The sequence below is a fragment of the Chroicocephalus ridibundus genome, chromosome 2 (genome assembly GCF_963924245.1).
Source record: "Chroicocephalus ridibundus chromosome 2, bChrRid1.1, whole genome shotgun sequence".
Taxonomy (NCBI): domain Eukaryota; kingdom Metazoa; phylum Chordata; class Aves; order Charadriiformes; family Laridae; genus Chroicocephalus; species Chroicocephalus ridibundus.
Window position 1 is genome coordinate 164155888 of NC_086285.1, and position 26468 is coordinate 164182355.

Sequence of the window (26468 nt, forward strand, 5' to 3'; positions counted from 1 at the left end):
CAGGAAGAAGAGATCTCAGCTCCCCCTTGTCCAGAGAAGCCCCTCATCCCACATTTCCCATGCCACAGACCATGTGAGCTTCTGCTCAAGCTAGTGATGATGTGAAGGCCAGCCAAGGGAAAGGAGATGCGCAGGATACACCACAGAGAAAGCACCCAGAAGACACTCATATATACATATTTCCTTCCCCTCTGATAACCACAAGCACCTTTGCATTCCTATTTTACCCCAAAAAAACTCCCAGCCCTGGACCCTTTGCATTTTCCAGGTGGGCCCAGCTGGAAGCATCTACAAACTTCTGTGGTGGGGTGAGGAGGGACACCAGCTTTCTGTGTGTCTGCTCTGAGTGTGTTCTTACAGCCTGTGGGAGTGCCAGGGGGAAGGATGAATAGGAGGAAAGAAAACAAGACCCAGATATATCCTTATCTGGATAGCCTAGAGTGCACCCAAAACTTCTTGTAGGTTATTTTGAATTGCACCCTTGTAAGTCAATTGTGTAGGTAAAGGGAAAAAAAAAAAAAAAAAAAAAAGAAATTGAAAGACTGTCTGTGTCTCCACATAAAACCATAGCCCAGAAGTCCCCCAGCTCAGTGATGCCCTGGCCAGAGAGGACATAACCCAGACACTTCCTTGTTGGACTGGGGCATCCATCCCGCAAGTCTGGAGCTGCTCCTGCATCAGTGTCTGAGCCCTGGTCCTGCCAGAGGCCCAGCACTGGTGCAGGGAGGCACAGAAGCTCCATGGAGGGTCAGTTTTTGGAGCAAGGTCAGAGCAGCCCTCTCATTACCTTTGGGAAGGCAGGTATAACGCATTCCTGGGTGCATGCCATAACCCCTGTTACACCCTGGGCTTCCTCTCCCTCCAACCTCACAAATCTGTTTGGTCTCACATGGGGTTCAGCTTCCACAGAAAAGCTGGTAGAACCCCATCGCCTGTGGCTTTGGGCTTAGGCTGCCTGCTAGGTCTCTTTTGAGCAGCTTAAGGCAAGCTCCCTGCATCCCACAAAGACTACATCTCTCCACATGCCATGCAGGTGTTTTATTTGCTTCTCCTTCCACACCTCTCTCTCTGGCTCCTCATTTTGAATTACTTGAATGTATTCCACCCATTTGTCCCCCTCCTGTTAATGTTACGGTAAGTCTTGCCAACTAATGCTCGCCCATGCTCAGGACAGAAAGAGCAAGGGAAGTTGTGATGGGTGTCCCTAGTCTTCGTGAATGAACAGTATTTTTGTTCAGGCGTTGCCAACAAGCAGGTCTGACTGAGATCAGCCCTGCTGTGCCAACCATGAGAACCATGCTCGTCCGCATCTTCTCAGGAACTAAGGAGACTTACCAGGAGCTAAGAGTACCAGCCCAAGCTGGGACTAGACAAAAGCAAAACTGCTACAGCTGCACACCTGTACATACACCGAAGAGAGGAGGGGTTGACTACAAGTCAATCACTTCACACTATAAACATTTGTAGCCCACGGAGCTCTCCTGCACGGCAGCGGGCTGCATGGCAGTGATCTCCCCCTCCAGCAGGGATGCCTCTAAAGGTTACTCCTTGAGGCTGAGACCCCTTACCCAGCATCTGATATCTAGAATGAAGTAGGTGATACTTAAATTAGGCCTAAAAGTGTATTGTATGCTAACGACATTTATATATGTCCAGCTCTAGCTTAATTATTAGAAGTGTAGTAAATAGTAGTGTTTGATGGTTGTTTAAATCACTGTCTAAATCACTGTCTAATCACCATCTAAGTTATCATTTAAATCATAGTCAAATCACTGCTAAATCACTATTTAACTAACATTCAATTATTGCTTAATCACCATTTGATTACCATTTGATTTTCATCCAATCATTGATTAATTACCATTTGGTCATCCTTTGATCATTAATAAAACCCTTTTAGTTAAACCCATAACAATGACTTCTCTTAATAATTAGTCTGTGACGGAAGTCTCAACCACAAGCTGAGGGGACACATTAAGCAAAGCAGCTATGGCACATTTAGCCCTAAACCCCCTGGTGACCTGTCCCCAAAGGTCACCATGTTTTTACACCACCCTCCCTATGGAGCAGGGCGCTGCTGTCAGTCCTCCATTGAAGCTGAGCTGGAAATGTGTATGATTCACAACACTGATGATAGCATCTAACCATTGGGTTATTTTCCTTTAATAAACCTTGCCTGAACTATTTTTCCTCTCTGTGTCCCCACCTCTCATCCTGCTTCCGCAAGTAAAGGCATTTCCTATTGCAGCCACGGGAACACTCCATCACTGCACCGAAATTTCCTACAACCTTCCTGGTGTTTGTCCTCTGAAATGCCTGAATATGTATGAAGGCTTTCATAAAGCTGAATTGCTCGCAGAAAAACTAGGAGCAGAGATCAGCAAGACGTTGGAAAGTCAACCAACACGTGGTTGGGTCGGCTTTTCTCCTTGCGCCCTGCCAGCATTGAGTGGGACCTCTGCAGGGTGGAGGGTGGGGAGTGGAGGAGGAAAAGGGGAACAACGACGTGTTGAAGCAGTGGTCTGTTCACCCCACTCTGCAATCACAAGTTTCATAAGCTATAGGCTTTTGTTTGAAACGCCTGGTTTCTCTGGCATGTTTATTGATTTGTGCGCTAATATATTGGGTATGTTGAATAGTTTATTAACTTTCAGGAGAGTTACTTTGCATCGTGATTATAAAATTTAGGTTTCTGTTGCAGAATTATATCAGGTTTGGGTATTAAACCAGCTATTTTCTTTTTTCTTTTATTTTTTTCCCCCCAGTAGGTATGAACACGGGTTATTCCTGGGTGGAGGAACATTATTGCTGGACTGTGATCACTATCTCACCCGGATTGTGGGGAAAAGCTGCAGCTGTGGTGATGTGGTAGGTGCTGTCACCTGTGTTCCGCTCACTGGAAAGGTCCCACCCAAGCCCCGTTTGTACGCAGTGAGCATGGGTATGTACCCCTGCTGTAAAGAGATCGGGGGGTAAAGGACGACAGAGGGTGTTTCAGTGGCACCCCAGGACTGGCAGCGCCCACCTGGCCCAAGGAGGGGCTGCAGGACCTGGCTGGAGGGACGACAGAATCACAGAATGGTAGGGGTTGGAAGGGACCTCTGGAGATCATCTAGTCCAACCCCCTGCCAGAGCAGGATCACCCAGAGCAGGTTGCACAGGAACGCGTCCAGGTGGGTTTGGAATGTCTCCAGAGATGGAGACTCCACCACCTCTCTGGGCAGCCTGTGCCAGGGCTCTGCCACCCTCAAAGGAAAGAAGTTCCTCCTCATGTTTAGGCAGAACTTCCTGTGTTCAAGTTTGTGCCTGTTACCTCTTGTCCTGTTGCCAAACTGAAAAGAGCCTGGCCCCATCCTCCTGACACCCACCCTTTAAGTATTTGTAAGCGTTGCTAAGATCCTCCCTCAGTCGTCTTTTTTCCAGACTGAAAAGACACAAGTGCCTCAGCCTTTCTTCATAAGAGAGATGTTCCAGTCCCCTCAGCAACTTGGTAGCCCTTTGCTGCACCCTCTCCAGCAGTTCCCTGTCCTTCTTGAACCGGGGAGCCCAGAACTGGACACAGTACTCCAGACGCGGCCTCACCCAGGCAGAGTAGAGGGGGAGGACCACTGCAGGTGGACTTCAGGCTGTGCTATAAAGCAGCACCACATTTCAGCGGGATTTTTTCTATTTGATTTAACTTTTTCTATCCCATATAAGATCGCTGCAAACACTGAGCTTTTAAATTAAAGGGAGTTAATGAAAGTGTACCTGTGATAACTATTACTGGATCCCTTGTACATTCAACAGTCGCATTAAGATGATTTCTTATTATCTCTGAATCCATTCCAGAGGCATGTTCTCGCTGTTACAGCCCTCCTGTGCACCATCGCAGGTGCGGCTTTGCTGCCCGGCATGGCAGATAAAAAAAAGGCCGACTGTGTTGCTACAGCCCTGACTTGGCTTTTTATTTTTTTCCTGAGACAGATGAGATGGAGCTTACTAGGAACCCTGCTCAGCATTTCCCTCGGATAAAGTGTGTTCGTGTATCCGCATCCCCTGGGCATTCTTAATGCAAATGGAGACTTCACCTAAAACAAGAGGAGATCTTTCTTTTGTTATAAGAATAACAATGCAGCTTTCAGCTGAGAGTGTGCCGCCTCACGGTACGAAACAAGACAAAAATGGAATATTGTGTTGGTGTAGCCAAGGCTGCTGCAACCACTTCAGTCCCTGGAGTCGATTAGGCAGAGTTTACAAGCAAGGCAGACCGTCTGAAATATATTTGGTGCATTGTCAGTCGGAGGTAGTCCATGAAATATGCATTTTCATACAGCAGCCACTTCATTTCGATTGAACCAGGCATTCATCCCCGAGCTCTCCTCTCTGATGCAGCTGGGGGATTTTGCCACTGTTTCGGTTATGGTTTATCTTGTACGTCCAGTTACTGGTAACAAGGTGGGTTACAAGCCAGAGGCCAGATCCATGTCTCCCAGCTTCACTTTGTCAGAGTGACAAATGAAGGCCTGCTAATCGTTCCTACCAGAGAGATTCTGAGGCACAGAAAACCCTCTCCACTTCTCTGCCACCATCTGCTATGGAGAGGGTGGCCCGATCCTCACTCGTCTGCTGTTGCCAATTCAGATTACTTGGTTTTGGGGTGTGTGTGTGGGATATTTCTTTACTGAAAGGGTGGTCAAACACTGAAACAGGCTTCCTAGAGAGGTGGTTGATGCCTGATGCTTGTCAGTGTTTAAGAGGCATTTGGATAATGACCTCAATAACATGCTCTGACTTTTGGTCAGCCCTGAAGGGGTCAGGCAGTTGGACTGGATCATAGTTGTAGTCCCTTCCAACTGAAATATTCTATTTTCTATTCTATTCTATTCTATTCTATTCTATTCTATTCTATTCTGTCCCATTCCATGCCATTCCATGTCATTCCATCCCATCCCATTCTATTCTATATTGCCTTTGTTGGACCCACAAGCACAAGGTGTACAAGGTGCTCAAGGTTCACAAGCTGAAGGAAGGGCGTATGGCTGTGCAGTGTGCTCCCTTGCTCAAGTCCTTGGGGTTGGTACACACCGTGGCTGTCACCGTGGGGCTGGACCGCCTGTAGCTCCAGGGCCTCCTCTCTTAATGTGAATTATAGTATCACCAAGACAGAGGCTTGAAAACAGTCAGGAGTCATCTTTATATCTTCAGGTGGAAGTGAGAAATAGAGCTGCTGAAGTGTTTCCTCCTGGGAAAGATTGTGTAATAAAAATAAACTTTGGGTTGAGCTAAGCGAGGCCGTGTCTACACGTGTGAGGCAGTTGCCTCAAATTCCCCGCCTAGGCAAGGTGCTCTGATGAACGTTGTCCTCCAAGGCAGTCTGAATCTGCCCTCAGATCCCGCCCACCTGGACACCAGCAATTTTCAGGATGTCCCAAACACTGCAGAGAGACCGAGACCCACCACCGCTACTTCAGCAAAGCGCCACACTGCCATGGAGCTGGTGCGTCCAGTGCCAACCTGCAGTGCTAGGTCCTGATGTGCCCTTCAGTGTTTGGAAGAGGAGCTGGGAGCCACATCGCCGAGCAGGGAGACGTGGCATTTAGCGAAGCTTAACTTCTTACTGCACGGCAGCGCTTTGCATTCAGTATTTTACATGTAGCACTGGGACTGTGAATAAAGATGTTGTCACTAAGCAACAAAACAAAGATTTTACAGGAGACTGTAAGGTGATACTAAATCTCCTTTCCTCCTCCCTCCTCTCCAATGCACCCAGGTTGCCAGAACAGAGTCTGGCCTGGGTGTTGTTTGAGAGCCAGCGGGAGGACTGATAAATAAGGCAAGAGTGGACAACAATATCATGGGCTAATTCAAACCAGATATGCCAGGTCTGAAGAGACCCCAGCCAGGCAGGGCTCTTCTCCCAGTCCCTAACCTTGAAATAAGGCAGGCAGCAGAGCAGGGCAGGAGGTGGACGAGCCTTGAGCAGATGAAGGATGCACTTGAAAACAGAGATGAGGATTTCATCCGCAGTACAGACCCTGGCGCAGATCCTCTCTGACGGCTCCAAACCCAGAAACCACGGGTTAGGTCAAACGGACAAAACGGTATGGTCTAGTTGCAGAAAAGTGACACAAAGGAGAGCGAGGGATTACAAAATAAATAAATCTGACATCAGAAAAAAATTCCTGGAAATTGAAAATCTAAAGAGGCAGGGGGAAAAAAGAGGTTTGGAGCCGGGCCTTACAACAGAGTGGTAAGCAAGGCTGACGGAGGGGCTCTTTGAGTTCTGAACGCAGTCGTCTGCCTGGTCTATGATCTGTGCCCGGCAATCGCTGCTCTTTGCATCGCCACCAAAAGAACCAGCCGATGTCCCCAGCACGATAAGCAGAGGCGAGTAAAACCCCAGTAACGGTGATGGGTGGCACATTTCCATTAGCATCCTCTATGTGCAAACAGACAGAGCATCACCTCCCAGCTGCCAAAACACTGCCCCCTTATCTACAGCGCAGCAAGGGGCGCGGGGAAAAGAGAGAGGGAAAATATGACCGCGTTCATTTGGTAACAGCTTAAAACGCCTCTCAGCCGAGGGTCTCATCAGAGCAGGTTTGCACAAAGCCAAGATAAAGCTGCAGCAGGTTTCCCTCTTCCCCTGGACATTTATACATCGGTGGTCCCCAGGAGATCTGTATTTCCCCGTCATGTGGCTCCTCGCTGACATACCGCGTGATGCCCTGCTCGCCCGGAAGGTCATGGTGCACCTGGTCGATGGTGTGCACAGCGAAAAGGAAAAATACTGGGAATGAGCCGCAGTGCTGGTATTTGTAGCACAGCAGCGCTGAAGAGCCCGTGTATGAACCTGGCCCCTGTGGAATTGTATCCTGGATCGGGAGCAAAAGGGTTCTGCTCTAGCCCACCTCCACAGAAATGAGGTGTTTGCATGCAGAAGTGTCTCCCTGGGTCCCTTTAAAATTTTAAACACATTCGCTAACTTCATCCACATTTGATGGGATAGGGCAGAGGGATTTACCTCACGCAAATGCAGAGGTCTGGTAAGTGGATGTCTCCATCTCAGCCAATCACCTCACCCTCTCCCTTATAGCCCCTGGTAAAAAAACAGGCATTTTGGGTTGGAAACATGACTTTTCTGATGCAGGGTGGGTGTTTGCTGAAAGGTGGCTGGATTCCTACCTCACAGAGCCCCTTTCTCCCCATGGATTTCCTGCGGAGCACAGAGGACCGCCCTGTAAATCACAGCAGCTCATCATGTGGCTCCTGTTCATATCCAGTGGTTTTAAATAAAGAGGCTTGTGTTAATAACATCACTGATCCCTCCTGTTGTTTCTCCCAACAGAGTTTGTGTGACCTCAAGCCCCCAGTATGGACTGACCACAAGCTTTAAAGGACAGAATTTATATTTAAATCAACAGCAGCAACATTTGGAGAGCTATGCAATTGGGAAAATCTGGTAGATTTACCCAATATTTGTGTTGAAAAATAATATCCCAAAGCATTTGCATGTATTTTGTCTTACTTTTGTGCTAAATTTAAATGCTCATTATCCAAGGGCTTTGTTCTGACACCACATGGAGGTGGCTAGTATCTATATACAATTCAAATGCTACAGACCTGGGGCACGTCCCTGCAGTGCCCTCCTCAAGAGACTTGTAAAGACATAGCCCTGGCCAGGACTTCAGCCAAGTGTGGAAAGGTAGGAGTATCTTGGATCTCTTCCACTAATCAAGAAGAATCTTAAGGGGCTCAGCTCTCCAAGGGAGTGAGAGCTGGGATGGGATGGACGGGCTTTACACCTTTACACCTTCCTCCACGTTTCTTTTTACATTGCAGGTGCCATGGTAGGGAAAGAGAAACCTTTTACCTGGTCTGCAATGGTGACATCTTCTCTGGCGGCATCTTCCATGCAAGCAAATGCCCACAGAGCTGGCTGCAGAGTTTATTTAATGAATTAAATTATTCTACTCAAGTCTCATTTCACGGCTCTTCTGCCCTGCTCTTTACTTACTATACACCCACGTTATCCTTTGCTCTTGTGCTTCCTCCAGGGATCCACAGACATCCAACTGAGCAAGGCCAAAGGCTGGCAAGGTGACATCCTTCTGGGGTGACATCCTTCTGCACCGCTGGAGCCCATACCCTCAACTGACACAAAACATATTTGCAGGCAGAGGGGAGCACATCCAAATGCCGCCCTCGTTCCATGAACCCTGTTTAATTCTCAGGAGCCTGTGGCCTCTCGCAAACCAGAGGTGAGGGAAAGCACAATCATTATTAAATTGGTGATTTGAGAGGTATTTTAATTTTTTTTAGAAAGAAAAAAAAAAAGATGAAAGGGGAAAAGTTCCCTGTTTCACACTTCTTAAGGTCACACTTCATATTAAGGTTCCATTTATAAAGAACACATAAATGCTTAATACATGTTTAAGTGATTGATGAATCATTTATTGTATATTGCTATTGAACCGTTGGTCTCTAGAGCTGTGACTTAATCATCTATAATACCCGCAGCTGCTGTATATACAGCCATCGATAACGTTGGAACACAAAGCATTCGTGTGCATAACGTGCTTACCACATCTAACATTTATGAATGCTTTATAAACAATTTATAAATGAAATCTTAATATACAGTGTAACCTATTTTTAATGTCGTGGTGGTTACATAACACATTTGGCCTTGATTCATCTCAGTTAACTTTGGGCACCTTGCGGAGGTGTCACTGGTTGTAGCCCTGTACCATTTCTCTCTGCAGTTCGACCCTCCCTTCCTCCCACTCCTTATTTATTATGCCCCAAAGAGCGCTGCAAATGTGTCTGGGAGGGATGCTGCAACCTTGCAGGCTTCAAAAGTCTGCGCAATGATCGAGCTGCACGTCAATAACCCCCTCAGACGTGTGTACATGCACTGAACTGAAAGACGGGAGATTTAGATTAGATATCAGGAAGAAATTCCTTACTGTGAGGGTGGTGAGACACTGGGCCAGGTTGCCCAGAGAAGCTGTGGCTGCCCCATCCCTGGAGGTGTTCAAGGCCAGGCTGGATCGGGTTTTGAACAGCCTGGTCTGGTGGGAGGTGTCCCTTCCCATGGCAGGGGCTTGGAACTAGATGATCTTTAAGGTCCCTTCCAACTCAAACCATTCCATGATTCTGTGATTCTATAAAGGAAAACACTCCTGTGACGCTTCTTTCCCTTTTTTCAGCCAAACCCATTGCATGGGTTCAGCCTTGTGTGGCCACGTGAAGAGGTGAATCAGGCAAAGGAATGGGGATGGAATGGCATCTGTGCTCCAGATCTGAGATGATGGGAAAGAAGGTGGGTGGCAGATGCCTAAACTGGACCATGGCATCACTTCGGCCATTGAGCTGGACCGTTCTGTAAGAACACAGGCAGACTTTGGATAGCCCTGTTTCAGACACAGATTAGTGATGACATCCTCATAGCCATTAACAAGATGCTCATTGTTAAACCATTTCAATAGTTGGCTGATTTCTTTCTGGCAGTGTCTACGTTGTTTTGTTCAAACTGAACACATGCTGAAAAGGGGCTGAAATTGCCCTTCTTCAGTCATGATATCAAAGAACATTGGGCCATAACAAATTCTTCTCTTCAGAGGACCCAGCGCTCCCTCATCACAAAGTGGTGCTGTGTTTCCTCACTGTTAACATACACCTTCCCTTATGCCAAGTAATTTCTGAACAGTTCCTGGGGAGATTTCCTATGGACGTGGAGATGGGTAGGCTGAGGACGTAAGCGCAGCCTGTGCTGGTACCAGCCCTTAGAAGAGGAACCCTTGGAAGGGCAACAGCAAGCAGGAGGTGGATGAGGGCTGTCTCACCCAGTACACAGCTACTGGGCACAGCCTTTGGGTATAACATGATTTCCCAAGCAAGTCTGTTCGCATAATTTATGCCTCCAAGGTTCATTACTGTGGTTGATATAGATATACACTGAGGACATACTGGCCTGGAAGGATCTTCTGTACTCCCAGGCTTGTTTTATGTATCTATTCCTCATGTATTAAAATGACAGTGCCCAAGTTTGATGAGATATCTTCTCCTTGTACCAAGGTTCCTAGGAACCAGTGGTGATTCAAGAATAAGATGGCCAATGCACCATAATAGGACAGGGGCCTCAATCTCAAATTTGTAGGTTCAGGTGCAGATTGTGCATCTGGACACAGGTTTAGCAAGTTCCCCGGGCAGATGTGTGACTGAATTAGCTGTAATCAGTGGGTCTATTAATGTGCTTAACATTAGGCACATGCTTAGACATCTCACTGAACAAGGAACGCAGGGACAATAAATAATCAATACATGCTAAATGACATGTCATCTACATGCAGCACAAGTCCCATTGGTGCTATGGAACTGATGTATCGTCAACGTAGTAGCCCAAGTATCACTCCAACAAGCAACACCAGACGGTAATAAAATAAACAAGGTCCCACTCAACTGAAACATCTCAAGATGCTTTTAAGAAAAGATCCAAGAGCCAAACTCTAGTTTAACAACTGAAATAGAGTATGAAGCAAGTTTTTAACCCAGTAGATGGCCTAAGTGTTAGGAAGACTCTGATGGAGATGCAGAGGAAAGAGACAGGAAAAGAAAGGGACATGTTCATCCTTTCCGTTGGAATCAACTAAAGAAAAACAGAAAAGCAGTAAGAGGACGAGTTGGTGGGAAAGATGAGGTGAAAGAGATGAGAAATCAACAGTTAAAATAGAAAGATGCTGGACAACTCAAGGACCCTGACCTAAGCCCCAGAATGGCCCAACCTGCAAAAGTAAACGTCATTGAACACTGAACATGGAAATTGTCCAGATCTATGTGTCTTCTGTATTAAGAAAAGAGCACTAGCATTTACAAACCTCTGCAGAGCATGTACCTGTAGGAAAGACTTCAAATCCCACATGTGCCCAAACAGCTGAACTGCAAGCCCAGAGCTGTAGATGGTTTGCTTAATATCTCGTGGAGTTGGCAGATAGCACCATTCCAGTGTGCGTAGTGCAAGTAGGATGGATGCATAGTCCCATTTCAGTGAGAGACAAAGTACCACAACCAGGAAGGGAGCCAGAGGATCCAAGGAAGGGTGAGTGCAGCTGGCTCTCACTAAGGAAAGCTTAAGAGCTTCTAGATGGGGAACCCAAACACAGGAGCCCTAGGACTGTTTGACAGAAGGAGTTCAAGCAGGGTTGCACATCAGATGCTGCACACAAAACAAGTGCTTCCAATCAGCCTTCCCAGACATACCACCTCCATAAGTATTCCTCCTTCTAGCCATTGAGCTGTTTCTGTAGAAAATGGAAAGGACCAGAAAATCATAGAATGGTTTGGGTTGGAAGGGACCTTTAAAGACCGTCTAGTCCAGCCCCCCTGCCATGAGCAGAGACATCTTCAACTAGATGAGGTTGCTCAGAGCCCCATCCAGCCTGACCTTGAATGTTTCCAGGGATGGGGCATCTACCACCTCTCTGGGCAACCTGGGACAGTGTCTCACCATCCTCAATGACAATATTAGGATACTGGGGCATAAGTAACCTTTCACGTGAGTGCATCTCTCTCCCCTCAGCTGACAGCTAATGGACGCTGACACGGGAGTCACATGATGGAGCATACATCTTTCATCGGCTCTGAGTTCATCTAGGAAAAGAACATTTGAGTGAAGCTGAAATTTCAGTCCCAGGATCAAATACATTCCTGCAGACACAGAACGCAGCATCAAGAGGTATGTTATTACCAGTAAAACGCACACAAGAACACTACCAAGAATTATAGACAGAAGACAGGCAGAGGTGTAAATAACACAAGATAAGTATTTATTCAGACAATTAAATTTATGCAACTTATGCTTCTCCAATGCATACATATATTGGACCAACATCTGCTCTCGGCAATGGTGATTTAAATTAGGCATGATTTAATTCACCCAAGTGGGATCATATCAGATTTACATCTGTATAAAAATGCACAATTTGGCTCATCATGTTCAAAATAATAACTGGGCAGTTTGGAGAAATAAAAACAAGTTTTCAGTTCCAAAAAAGGAGAGCAGAACAGAAAAGTATCATCTTTTTTTTCAGTCACTGCAAGGACCAATCCTGCCAGCAATCCCAGTGAAAACTTCCACTAAAAAAGAAAACCAAAAGCAATGCAGTATTCTCATTTCAAGTACCTTCGCCTCATCCTTTTCCAAATTACGCTGACACTAAAATATTCTCCTTCTGGACAAGTCACAAATGATCCCCAGAAGGAAGAACTTCTTGTGTTTCATCTCTCTCACCAAGACAAGTAGAAGCGTGAGAAAATTGGGAAAGATATCATAAATGCCAAAAGCAACTAAGCATCAAAGTTGACAAGGGACAGAGTGGTCTACAATATAATGAACATTAAGGGTCAGCTCACACGTAAGAACATATATTTATGAGCACATATGGCAGATTTATAATGGCATATTGGAAATACGCGGCTTGCTTTTGTTCTGATAAAACCTGTTCCCATTCCAACAGCTTCAGCAGGCTGTGGATCAGGATCCTTTATAAAGTAAAGGGCACAGGAGTGCTGCATCCCAGCATAGGCTTCACGGAACAATATCCTCTGTTCTCAGAGAATGCTCTCAAAAATAAACTAGGAAATGATCCCTTAGCTGGGTAAGCTGAAACACCCTGACTGCGACAGCATCTGCTTCACACTATTTTTTGTTGCAAATGCAATGTGGTCCTTACAAAGCCTTAGCTGTATTCCTAGCATCTGCAGATTACCTGCTGGGAATACTGAACAAAACCCAATTTGGATTGCGCTGCAACAGTGTTGTGTAACATAGTACGGAGACACATGTCAAAAGCAAGCTTTTACGGAGAAGATTAACTGGTTTAATTCCTGCTCTCCTGGGATCTTATTTTTTCTGTGTATATGCCTATGTAGTGACAAAGAATTCAGCCTCATGGCACAAACTGGTCAACCAAGCTCCACTAACACACAAAACATGCCCAGCTCAACAGCTTGGACCCTCTTTCCATGAATGTCTCTGGCACAGAACCACCGTGCAAGTCGAAGGAAGAGTTTTCTTACTTTGCATGCTGGGCGCTGGCAGAGCAGTACATCATGGCAAGTAAATCTTCAGTCGGTCTCAGATTTCCATCAGTTTAAGACTGAAGACTTCCACTCTCGCATTCAAAGCTGTGTACAGAACCACAGCTCAGGAGCAAACACTGATAACATTGTCACAATACAGTTTTTTAGAGATAATACCCTGCACGCACTGGAAATACAGCTATCATGCTATAGCTATAGTTCCCTCAAATCAGAAACGTGTTTAGGATGAATACATTCCAGTCATTTGCAAACATGCAATGAACTGAGTTTTGAGCACCGTCGTTCCTACGGAAAAAAACCAGTCACATCTAAAAGTACAACTAGGCATGGTGCAGAGAGCCAGGATGAGCTATCTGGGCTAGCGATCTACAGCATGAGCAGGTCAGGCATGAATTGGTGTGCCCACATTTGGATGAAGCCTAAACAAACACACAAAATCAGCAAAGAGGTTGCGCATGTAAGTTTAGCACGTATAGAGATACCTGGAGCTAACTGGAGCCCCCCTGCCACATCTTGGTGTATCCACCCCCAAAAGTCCACTACCACCAAATTTAATTGCTGCAGGCTGTAAATTTCAGAAAAGATTGCGACAGGTTTGAAACATATGGTCCATGAAATAATGTATTAATCATACAGCTAAGACATCTCCCTGCTTTACACGGGGTAAATGCGGGACTCTTTATACGAAAACATTATTCTGAAAGACAACAGGCTACTTTTTCAGTATATTCATCTACTTTTATGGTCAGGAACTCCATGGCCTTAATTGCCTAATAATTAAACTTAATCATTCTAAAAAAAAAAAAAAAGGAGGAAAAAAACAACCACATAATCAAGCCCAGTCTATTAGCATGAGAAATCTGATCAGAAGAGTTTGCAAAAACCCATGCAGAAGGATATTAACGACCAGATGATTAATTCTGGTGGCTCCTTAAGTGTCTGCAAATGTTTCAAGCGATGGTGATTGTATAAAGCACAACTGTGAAAGCCCAAATTCACAGGCAAGCCCTAGGCAACCCAAAAGTTGGCTTATTTCCTTTCTCAAGGACAAAACTCTTCAGCTCTTCATTTCCATCTTTCTTGTTCATAGATCTACCAAACTAAAGGCGGTGACTTTACCGGGAGCAAGCGACACTGAGCTCAGGGGAGGAAAAGAATAACTGGAGGCACATTTGCTATTCTTACTTTCAGTAACGCAGGAAAAAGCATCACTACTGCTATTTACTACCAAAGACACCAAACACTCAGCAAACAAGTGAGTAAGAACAAGCCTGGGAACAAGTCTGAGAGAGAAGTACATCTCAAGGGTACATACAATGGGTCCGGCGTAAGCCAGGAGGAATTTCATACAGATATACAACTCTTGGTGAAAAAGGCTAAAATGGGATTATTTGAGTTGGAACTGAGACCTTGAACACATGGTTAAATTCAGCCCTCTTAAATTCAGCCCCCAAGAGCCTTTCAAACCCACTAATATCAACAGAGTATATGAAAGTATAATGCATATATTAGCAGTTTCAAAGGCTTTTTGGAAACAGAGGAAAACTCTAGCATAGTTATAATCTCTCTCTCTCTCTCTCTCTGAAATTAGCTATAGCAGCTGCCCAAATGACTATCAGCCAATTCAGAAAGTGTTCAGCTGTTCCTCCAAAGTAGGGACTGTGGCCTGGGGTTAGACAGAAACAAGCTGGGGTCAAGCAGAGGATGTGCCAAGCATTTCTGCACACTGTGGTGAATCAAGCAGCACACAGTACATTTACGGCTTAGTTTGGACCACAGGCTCCATAGCACGGATGTGGACACTAGGAAGGCAGAACCAGGAGAGAGGCAGCTCCCTGCTGCAGTTGTCTTCATGGAATTTGATATTCAGGTAGAAATCGCCCGTGTAGAGAAAGAGAAGTGCTCCAAAGTACACCGAGTCTTTGGTCGGCTTCACCTAGAAAAGAGAACATGGAAATCAGTACAATTAAACCAGCAACAAAACAAAATAATTGCACTTTGCAGTTCAGTAGCTCCTTCAAATGATCTCAAAGTGAATCTCTAGATTCACTTCTCAGTATTGCCTTCACACAAAAAGGAGTAAAGATCTTGTCCCTATTCTAGCAATGGTAAAACTGGAGTGCTGAAAATTAAATCCTGTATTATTCTCTCATGCAGCAAAGCTGTGGCACAGCTCAAACCAGAATAAAGATCTTCAGGAGTCACTGATCAGTGACTTAAACCAAAACAGAGTGACTTAAACCAAAACAGACTTAAACCAGTGACTTAAACCAAAACAGAGTTGGTTTAAGGTGACATTCCCACAAAATGTCCTGAATATCCAGGAACATCTTGTCTCAGACTGCAATTACCAACATCTATATTAACGGTCTATATCATGGCTCTGTACTCATGTTAAACACATGGTTAAACACCATTTAAAAATTTAGCAATAACTAAATTCATCCCCACTCATTATTCAGACACAATCTGACTGCAAATTCTAATCAGGAATCTTTAACAGTCACTACCATTAAAATAATTAAGTATAGCAAGAAACATCCCACAAGAAGTAGCCACCCTGGTTTAACTTGTCCAAATTAAATACAGAGTTCACACTATTTCTACATCTATATATCTCACTTCATCCCCAAACCATTCACAGTCCATATCTTTACAAAAATTAATATATCTTAGTCCATCATTTCAGCAAGACACTTAAGTAATTTCTAACTTCAACAAGCCCATGACTGTTTAGCATGTGATAATGTTTGAATTGATATCAGTTCCCACAAGATGTTCAATCCAGTTTCAGGGTGCTTTGAATTGGGTTAGAGTTGTTGCAGATGCAAAACACAGAATCAGCACAAAGCCACTCTATTGGATAGAATTTATTAAAAAAATTGTGAAAAAGCAACTTCATCCCAGCAGAAAAGACCCCAATAAAGGGCACCTGATGCTCCTCAGTATTGGTCTTCCCTCTGCCAAGACCATCTTACCAGTTCCCTTCTGCTCTCTGAAAGCACAGCTCAAGATATGTCATGGGGTCATCCCTACTGTCACAGGTAGGCCTGTGCCCATGTATTTTCTTTTTTACTTCAATAGTCATTGGTAATGGGCCTTTCCTTGGTCATCTCCAAACATCCTAGTGTCCATCATGTTACAGAGTCCAGCGCTGACTCCAAATGACAGCGTGACATACCATTGGTCAGCCAAGCCAAGACCCAAGCCCAACCACAACAGAAACTCTGGTGTTGGATCCAGAAGAACCAAGCTGTCCAGATGTGCTGGACTGGACCGGATTCAGGGGCAGAAAATCTTTGCAAGGCACATCATTGAGAACTGATGGGACATTACCACCTGGAACAGTGAAGAGATAAGGCTAAGGCTCTGAGATGGGTTATCAGGATTCTCGTCCAGTATAAAAAATGTGGTTGCGTGGTAAACTGGAACATTAACAACTGGATATTAACTGGGAATGTGTCTATGGACATCCCTTGCTGAAGGGCACCTTGCCATTGCATAGGAAGGCAAGAAGAAAGATGATGACTGGACCATGGCAAAGGAGAGGTGGGAGACAAACCACTAGAAAAGGTTTGAGGCCAGGCTGGATGGGGCTTTGAGCAACCTGGTCTAGTGCGTAGTGTCTCTGCCCAGGGCCGGGGGGTTAGAACTAGATGATCTTTAAGGTCCCTTCCAACTCTAACCATTCTATGATTCTATGAAAAGGTTTCCAGGGGCGTGGGGGACCTCTAGAATATGCCAGAGCTGAAAATTGCCTGCCACCACCTCCAGTGAGGAAGGTTTTCTGTAGCTTTCAGCTGTGAAGGGAATGAGCAGTTTGTTTCTGTTTTCTCCTCTTCTAGGTTATTCTGGACCTTCATTGCTGGGTCCTTTAGCCAGCAGACGTGCACCCCGTATAGTCCTCTGGGGTATCAGGCTTCTTTGCTGAACCTGCCTAAACCGCTGCTCCTGCACAGGAGTCTGTCTCTTCACAGGCAGCAACATATCAGAGCTGGCAGAGCCCAGGCTCCCTTTGGCTTTGGTGCTGAGCACTTTTGCTGACCTACAGCAAACTTGTGTCAGCATCGTATCATCCACGTGAGTGATCAGAGCAGCCACAGCTGTTCTCCTGACCCCTGTCCTTGGCATCTCCCCTTCTCGCTGGGTACAAGTTCTTGCCCTCTGGCATTGCGTCTGGACATGCGGAACAACATCAAGCAATCTCCCCTCTTGCTTCCTTCCCTTCCTCCCGGGGCCGTCTGCCTTATTTCCGCCTCACTGGAACTGATGACGACTTGCATCCAGAGGAGGACAGAGGCAGGCATTAACGCCAGCAATGGGTGGAGGCAAATAGCAAACAAAGCCTTCTCAGGACCAATAGCATTTTCAAGCTCATAGTCCATTTTTCCTAATCATAGATACACAGAATCACAGAATAGTTTAGGTTGGAAGGGACCTTAAAGATCACCCAGTTCCAACGCCCCTGCCCTGGGCAGGGACACCTCCCACCAGACCAGGCTGCTCCAAGCGCCATCCAGCCTGGCCTTGAACACTTCCAGGGATGGGGCAGCCACAGCTTCTCTGGGCAACCTGGGCCAGTGTCTCATCACCTTCATAGTGAAAAATTTCTTCCTGAATGTAGCTGCACCATGAAGAAATGCCTGTAACAGCATTGATCAGAGCCGTTGTCAAGCAGTAAGGTGGCTTCAGGCACATCAGCATAAACAGTCTTTTCACTCATTTGAAGTTCTGCCTACGTGGTTGCACCTTCCTCCTGTCTTCAGATCACAAGTCTCTGCACCAGTCATCAGTTTCTTCATCAAAAGTGAGAAGAGCCAGCAAGGCAGGTAGTGTTATGTGTCCAGTTTTGCCTGCAGCACGTCTCCCTGAGTGCAGCATGTACAGACCTGACAACGACGTGACAACATGGTCTGGGGACTATCCACAGTTGTATGACCGCTTGTACAGCCACTACTCTAATCAACACTTGTGGTTTGGGGAAGAAACAGGGAAGCAAAAGCAGCTTGAAACCTTTACGCTGTTGAGATGCAAGTGGCTCTGCAGAAAGTACATGAAGTTTCTTCCAAAATAGTAACTAACTTTGGAAAGTAAGGCTGCCTCTCCAGTGGGGCTGCCTACAAACATTCCCAGAAGACCACAAGTACACCAGCAGCAGTCAGGTCAGTAGAGGGCCAGATCCAACCCAACTGGTTGTCACAGGAAGAAATGAGGCAGTCACAGGGCTAATTCTGAGGTTAAACCACCTACATTTAGGTGTCTCTCTGCACACTAGGTATCCAAACTCCTACTACAGTAAGAAGACATCTAGTCATTGTCGCCAGTGGAGCAAACACACAATGGTCTACCTGGCCAGACTACAGAGTCAGGATAACTGCTTAAATATAGGCACCTCGTGAGTTTTGGGATGACCTAAGGCACTGAGACATCTGCACAGGGCTGGCAAGATTTACGGGATGATTTACAGGATTTCTGGCAGTAGATGGAGGCCAGGTGGGATACCCACAGCACCTAAATGATGCTAGACACCTTTTGGGCAACTGAATCTCACCCCAGGTGTCTATGTTAGTGTAAGTCAGGTTCTACTGGCTGCAGACCACACCTCCATTGACTAATGGGAGCTTTGCTGGCCAGCATCCATGGTTACACCAACTCACTCAGATGCCTCAGTCTGGAATTGAATCCACCCAAACGTCTGTAGATGTCTACATCTGAGCCAGCTCTTCAACACAAGGATTCATCTGATCAATGCAGAATGAGGTAAAATATCCCCTAAACTCCATCAACCCTGATGACTCCACTGACTGTGAAGGGAGCTCAGGGTGACTTGGTCAGATATGCACGCAAGCAAGATGCTTCCTACTGTAGCTGACAAGTACACACCATCCCACTGATGGCAATGCATGATCCAGCCAACCTGCGAGAAACATGAAGATCCCATACTCGTGCGATCCAGACCAAATTTGTACTGTTGTTCGATCTAGCGGCAAACTGCTTAGATACGTGTTTATATGTTGTGCCAGTCTGGGGTGCCATTGAACACGTGCTTGTTGCATCGAGTCAGAGTCGAAAGAGATTTTACTAAAATTCCACCAAATCCTTTATGTGGAGACCAAAGACGGAAAGCTTCTACCCTAGAAAAACATGACTGAGGAATCAAGAAAAAAATGCCCACATTACCCCTCTGTTCCACTGAGATAGATGAAAAATTAACTTTCTAGCTCCATCCTAATCCTTCCCCGATTCAGGCTACCATGTGGGACTGCGATTGCTTAGAACTAATTACTACTTATTTATACTGCTGTTGTACTTAGGGAGCTCAGTTGGAGATTAGGGCTAGTGCCAGCTACTGTTCGCTGCCCCAAAGAGTTTACAGTGCGAGTAACACAGTGCCAAGAAAACTAATTTGTTCCAGATGGGCCACAGAGGACCTGCCAGAAGTGAGCAAATGTTCATCATAGCTTCTGAGCTGATTCAAAATGACCATCTACTAATGAATTTCTCCTCATCTCCCACTACCAATCACTTGAGCTAGTGCACGATCACACATACAGGGAAAAATACTGCTGGAGGATAGTAATGGCAAAAGCAGGAACAACAAGAAAAAGACGAATTGCTGAGAGTTACAGGAATCTCCATAGAAGATAATTTTAATTTATTTTTTTTTTTTTTAATTTGGCAAGAAGCAACTCTGTCTGATCAACTAGTCAAAAAACTCCACTGGTAAGAACTAAGAATTTTTAATAGTACGGCTTAAGCTAAACTTCAGGTTGTGAAGTAAGAGAAAAAATAATAAATCAATAAATGAATGCAATGTATTTTAGTGGCTGGGGGAGATAATATGGGGTCCACCATGTTATCTCATGTTTCGAAACCCCGCACTGAACAAAAATGTAAATGATAACTGATGAAGTCACTTTTTCTGTTAAATACAGACATAGAAAGGTAAGATTAACCAAATTAGAAGCTGTGCTTAAAAATAAAGATTTTACTTCATTTAAAATGTATGGAAATATCTCAATATCCTTTAAAATTTTCAGTAAAAGAATTTGCTTTTTTGAAGTAGTATATCCCAGCAGAGACTTTCTGTCACAGAGACTGCTGCATTGAATTGAAGTAAAAGCGCAAAAAGACGAATAAGCACTCATTATGTTACCTTCAAGATAAATCACCTAACCTGGACTCCAAGCCGCCAGAAAGAGAAATACAAAATCGTGTGACTTTTACCCTTTAAACAATTTATATTCATACTGTGAAGCAGCATGTACATGCTGAAAATTCCTGTATATATCCCCTGTCTTCCAGATAGCAGCAGAAACTGATTTGAAACTTTTTAGTCTGGAAACAAAAGAATAATTGTGATGTGCTGAGCATCAGGCTTAATATGAAATTCCATTTAGGAAAGCAGAGGGGGTTTGGGGTTTGGGTTGTTGCTTTTTTTCCCCCTGAGAAATCACATTCAGTTGAGCACCAATAATGTTGTCGTTTCTGCATCAGCATGACAACAGACCAAATTTTCAGGGCGTGAGAAGTATCTTGTCTTGCTGTAACACCTGATGCTCCCACTTGTTCGTTACCATATACTACTGATACGCTAAACCACACGCTAGTTCTCCATCCTTCCTCCCACCCAACTCGGCAGTGCAATAAATCATGTCACCACCTCCTTGCCAGTGTCAATGTACAGTCAGCCCAATTAGCTTAAACTGCTGACGAACATAGTTTTTGCTAAACTGGCCAACTTTGCACGAAAACAAATGCTCACACCATCTCTCCCGCTTGGTCTGCTGGGGAAGAGAGGAGCATCTTCCTGCGGAGGGGCAGAAACAAGCAGCTGGGAAACGGTAGATCTCAAGCCTCCTCCATTAAACAAGCGAAATAATCATATGCCCATGACCTCAGTTTATAAAAATAATGGGAACACGTTTAATAGCTTCAACAGAACAGCACTGAGCTACAACAGAAGGGAATCATAGAATCATAGAATGGTTTGGGTTGGAAGGCACCCTTAAAGGCCATCTAGTCCAACCCCCGTGCCATGAGCGGGGACATCTTCAACTAGATGAGGTTGCCCAGAGCCCCGTCCAACCTGGAATGTTTCCAGGGATGGGGCATCTACCACCTCTCTGGGCAACCTGGGCCAGTGTTTCCCCACTCTCAGTATAAAAAAATTCTTCCTTATATCTAGTCTGAATCTTCCCTCTTTAAGTTTAAAACCATTACCCCTTGTCCTGTTGCAACAGGACCTGCTAAAAAGTTTGTCCCCATCTTTCCTGTAGGCCCCCTCTGAGTACTGAATGGGGTCCAGTGTCTCAGCTTTCATTTATAAAAAAGAGAAACTCTCAGTCTCTTTCATCTCACCCAACCATGAGCTTCTTCAGTTTCTTAACCAGCGTCTGTCTGAGTTCCTCCAAACTCAGAGCACAAACACAATTCTGAGTGTGTTCGTTCTTCCCTGAAGCATCAAATGCAGAAACCAGGACTTTCTTCTTGTCCCCAAAACAGGTGCAGCTTTCTGAAATCTTTTTTCCATTACTGAATTAGTTATTACGGGGGATGAAAGGGCCTCTGACAGCATTAGATACACTGTTTGAAGAATTTTCTTCCATGATCAGGGCTCTATGCCTCAAAGAAATATGACTAAGCATTTTCTCTGGGAGCCTGTGTAGGACAAGTAACAATACTACATACCATGAAATACAGCACTTCTTGTCTAAGAGTCGACATTTTCTTCATTTCACCTTTTTGGATGAAAAGGAGGACAAATAGCAGAAAACAACTCTATTTTTAACTGATCGGGGACTGTGTTTACAGGAGAAATGTCACAATACTGAACAACAGGGCAAAAGCGGGGTCCGTAACGTATGAGAAGGCTGCCTGGGCAGGCACAAGAGAGGTGACCTCCTGACTTTTTGCCCCATAGGAGCCTCAATCAGAAGGTAAGAATACATCACGCTGACATCTCCCTTTTCCCTCATTAGCCTGGAGGGTCAGGCCCTTCGGCAGCTGGGCATCCAAACACTGCCACTCTGATTAAAAAAATCCACATTGTCAGAAAGAGAGTCAAAGAAAGCCATCTCTTGATTATTTCTGTTGACATATTTAAATTATTCAGCTAAGAATATAGTTAGCCCCCATTAAAATTCAAGCTGATGGTGTATTCCGTGCTCATTAGCTTTTTTGAAATGTTTTCTTCCCCTGATATGTAATTGAAAAATATGCATGGTGACTATCCCTGTGGTTAACCTTTAATTTCTTACTTACTAAGGTTCACTTAAATATTCCGTTTTGACAGGTACGTTTTATTAGCGATCCGAAGAGCTGACCTAAGCAAAGGTCCTAAGCGCTATCCCAAGCACTCACCCTCTTCTTCATGTTTATTTTATAAGTTACCAGAAATACTGCTTATCCCACTCTGCAGTACTGTGCATACGTTTTTCATTCCTGTATTTTTGTTGTTTATGGTTTTTTGGGGCAGTATGTAGGAGAAAGTAGTTTTATCTGTATTTTCAGTGTCTTGCAAAAGCTCCTAGACTTGAATTTTCCAAAGAAGAATTTGAGAGAAAACTAAAAATCTCAATTTTTCTGAAAAGGGAGGGTTTTTGTCTCATTTTAGGCATGTTTTCTATTTTTTTTTGCGGTTTTATAAGACTATGCTAGGCAACAAGGAAATGAGCCGGCTCATCACACTGGTCATTAATGTTTAGCATTTTCTTTTTGCAGTCTGTTGCATTTCCTCAGGACCTGACTAAAAATGATTTGCTGAGTTCCTTGGCTCAGCCTGGGGAATATTTCTTATGGACTAAAGAGAAAAAGTTACTTAAAATCTATTACTGCAGGCTGCACTGTATGGCTCAAGGGACTGGCAATATGGTATTAAACATTTTATCTAGATTCCCTATTCACATTTAGTCAGATCTAGAGTGACCAAAAGTTAACATCTCTGATAGTTTACTAGTGGTTTATATACAGGAAATTACAGTCTTAAACCACCTCAGAGATGAATCTATATCCACAAACCCAGCAGCACTTTTATCAATAGCTGCCATAAAAGTGGTGCTTTCCAAAAATGAATACGCCTCAAAATTATAGAATCATAGAATGGTTTGAGTTGGAAGGGACCTTAAACATCATCTAACCCCCTCTGCCATGGGCAGGGACACCTTCCACCAGACCAGGCTGCTCCAAGCCCCATCCAGCCTGGCCTTGAACACCTCCAGGGATGGGGCAGCCACAGCTTCTCTGGGCAACCTGGGCCAGTGTCTCACCACCCTCACAGTAAAGAATTTCTTCCTGATATCCAATCTAAATCTCCCCTCTTTCAGTTTAAAACCGTTAACCCTTGTCCTAACACCACACTCCCTGATAAAGACTGTAGAGATCTTAGTGATGTCCCCATCTCTCCTGTACCCCCCTTTAGGTACAGGAAGGGGCTGTAAGGTCTCTCCTTCTCTTCTCCAGGCTGAACAACCCCAACTCTCTCAGCCTGTCTTCAGAGCAGAGGTGCTCCATCCGTCTGATCATCTTCATGGCCTCCTCTGGCCCCACTCCAACAGGTCCATGTCCTTCTGATGTTGGAGGCCCCAGAGCTGGATGCAGCACTGGATATAGTTGGCTTTCTGGGCTGAAGCACACATTGCCGCAGAAAATGCACAATTGAATAATGAAGCTCTTTTCTGCAAATGCTTATCATCCAGAATCGTGATCCATTGGACAGAAAGACTTACTGAATCGATGTAGAAGGTGTTGGATCCCACAAAAGTGATAGCATCTTGCAGGTCATAGTTGTGCACCCCATTTTGGTAATCCTGGTAGGGCGTCACGGTGAGAGCGAAGGGCCCCACGCTGTGTTTGCTCCAGTTGGTCAGCTTCACCTCCAGTGGGATGGGGTCCCCCACTTTGCAGTCCACCACAATATCGCAGTCGCAAAGCTTGCCGTCAACGAGGATATCTGCAAATCAAGAAAACCATTCCACGTTATGTTGAACTCCTGCTTTAAAAACTGTATTAATCTTGACTGTTAGGAAATGTTAAATTAACCTAAATGAAACCAAGATTGCATGATGGTTAACCTTAGGAAAGGAACCCCAACTCTGCAGTGTTATGCAGGGCAATGCTGCAGGGAAACTACGTGCAACATCCAGTTCATGAAGGTCTGATATCTCTCCACGACTGCTGAAAAAGCTATGAAAAAACTCAATTATGATCTATACACAGGCATCAGAAGTTATCTTTTTAACGTCTTCCCTTGCAGGCCAAAGCCACAGACAACTTTTCATGCTTCTCCTGTGAATCAACAGCATCAGGTGAATGGAAATACAAACCCGAATCATCAATACAAACGGTGGCTACATAGATCCAGGGCTGGATGCCCATGTTCACGTGTTACAGTCAGAATAAATCCTCGTGTATGGAGGTGACCTTTTGGAGCAGGATAGACACTGCCAGAATTTGCAATGTAATACATATATTAAACTCCAGATTGTAAGGAAAAAAGAGGTTTTAAAATTATGCAGCAGTACTACGGGCTTGTTCACTCTTTGCGCTTTAATTCATCCTGGGATTTCTATTTTTAACTTTCCACTTTTCTTTCCCTTACTGGGATAGCAGAAAATATAAAGCCTCTAAATTGGTTGCTGCTGGGACAATGACAGCCGGAGTAATGTGTCCACTAACCTTGCCCATTTGGTTATACAGAACCAAAATGTTTCACTACCAACACACTGCGAAATTGCTAGTCCAATTCCCCGCTCTGAAAGGGTTCCCAGTTGTGCAGTATTACTGTATTTTTCAGATGGGGGTTATCTCCGGTGCACTATTAATACAGGAACATTTCTACTTCACTATGGGTTCATGTTCAGAGATAAGAGAAAGCCCTGGGCGCATGTAAGAAAGCATCCTCTGTGTGAATACCTATCCCCACAATCTCATACGCCCATGAGGCATTTCGATCACTCCAGCTCCTCCTCAGTCACTTGCCTTATGACATACAGCACATTATTCCTCTGCCAGCAGCATCGGATTTACATTAGTAATATCCCCTCTTCAAAAAAAAGACACTATTTTTATACTTCAGGAGCTTTCACAGAAAAAACCATTTTACACAAAAATGATATTTTTTTTAGTACTTATTTTTGTTTTGTTGCCTTAGACAAAAAAACTACAAAATGATGCATGTTCTCTAGATGCCTTTTAGCCTGGAAAATTGAACAAGCCTTAGTGCAACAACTGGGGGAAAAAAAAAAGAAAGGAAAAAAAAAAGCTAGAGCCAAAGAAGAAACAGGTTCATAATGGGACATTTATTCCAGAGGTCAGGTCAGCAAAGCTGAGCTACCCAGCCTCACTCTACAATTACCTGAAAGGAGGTTGTAGAGAGGTGCGTGTAGGTCTCCAATCCCAAGTAACAAGTGATTGGATGAGAGGAAACAGCCTCAAGTTGCACCAGGGCAGGTTCAGATTGGATATTAGGAAAAATTTCTTCACCAAAAGCATTATCAAGCATTGGAACAGGCTGCCCAGGGAAGTGGTTGAATCATCATCCCTGGAGGTATTTAAAAGACGTGTAGACATGACACTTAGGGACATGGTTTAGTGGTGGACTTGGCAATGTTAGGTTACTGGTTGGACTCAATTATCTTAAAGGCTTCTCCAACTGAAATGATTCTATGACTCTATGAAAACAGCTCCTTGACCAAAGCTGCCCAAATGCAGCAGCAAGTCCCAGATACAAGAGTCTTGGCAGAGTAAGTATAAAGAAACTCAGCAGTGCTCAAGCTGCAGCTATCCAAAACCCGTGTTGGTGTCCCAGCTTGAACAGTCCCTGTGCCAAAACTTCCTTTTCCAAAGGAGATACCCAGTTTTTGACAACGAGAGCACTTGGTGAAGCCACACCTGGTGTGTTGGGTCCAGTTCTGGGCTCCTCTGTACAAGAGAGATACGGACATACTGGAGAGAGTCCAGTGAAGGGCCACAAAGGTGATTAAGGGACTGGAGCACCTCTCCTGTGAGGAAGGCTTGAGAGAACTGTGACTGGTCGGCCTTGAGAAGAGAAGGCTCAGGGGGATCTCATCAATGTACATAAATACCTGAAGGGAGAGGGCAAAGAAGATGGAGCCAGGCTCTTTTCAGTGGTGCCCAGTGCCAGGACCAGAGACAATGGGCACAAGCTGAAACACAGGAGGTTCCCTCTGAACACCAGGAACCACTTTTTTTACTCTGAGGGTGACGGAGCACTGGCACAGGTTGCCCAGGGATGTTGTAGAGTCTCCATCCTTGGAGATACTCAAAAGCCATCTGGACATGGTCCTGGGCAGCTGGCTCTAGGTGGCCATGCTTCTGCAGGGGGTTGGCCCAGATGAACCTCCAGAGGTCCGGCCAACCTC

The 26468-nt window shown here is 44.9% G+C and overlaps 1 protein-coding gene across 3 annotated transcripts in view; it reads right to left on the reverse strand.

Annotated features, from left to right (window-relative positions):
• Positions 1 to 11789: 11789 nt before the first annotated feature.
• The window catches only part of TRAPPC9 (trafficking protein particle complex subunit 9), a 538517-nt gene continuing 523838 nt past the window's right edge, over positions 11790 to 26468 (reverse strand). For all 3 annotated transcript variants that reach the window (XM_063327588.1, XM_063327590.1, XM_063327587.1), the window contains 2 exons: positions 23814 to 24037; positions 11790 to 15022 (listed from right to left, as the gene is read on the reverse strand). In XM_063327588.1, coding sequence (XP_063183658.1) covers positions 14843 to 15022; positions 23814 to 24037 — 404 coding nt within the window. In that variant the 3' untranslated portion in view covers positions 11790 to 14842. The remainder of the gene's footprint in view (positions 15023 to 23813; positions 24038 to 26468) is intronic.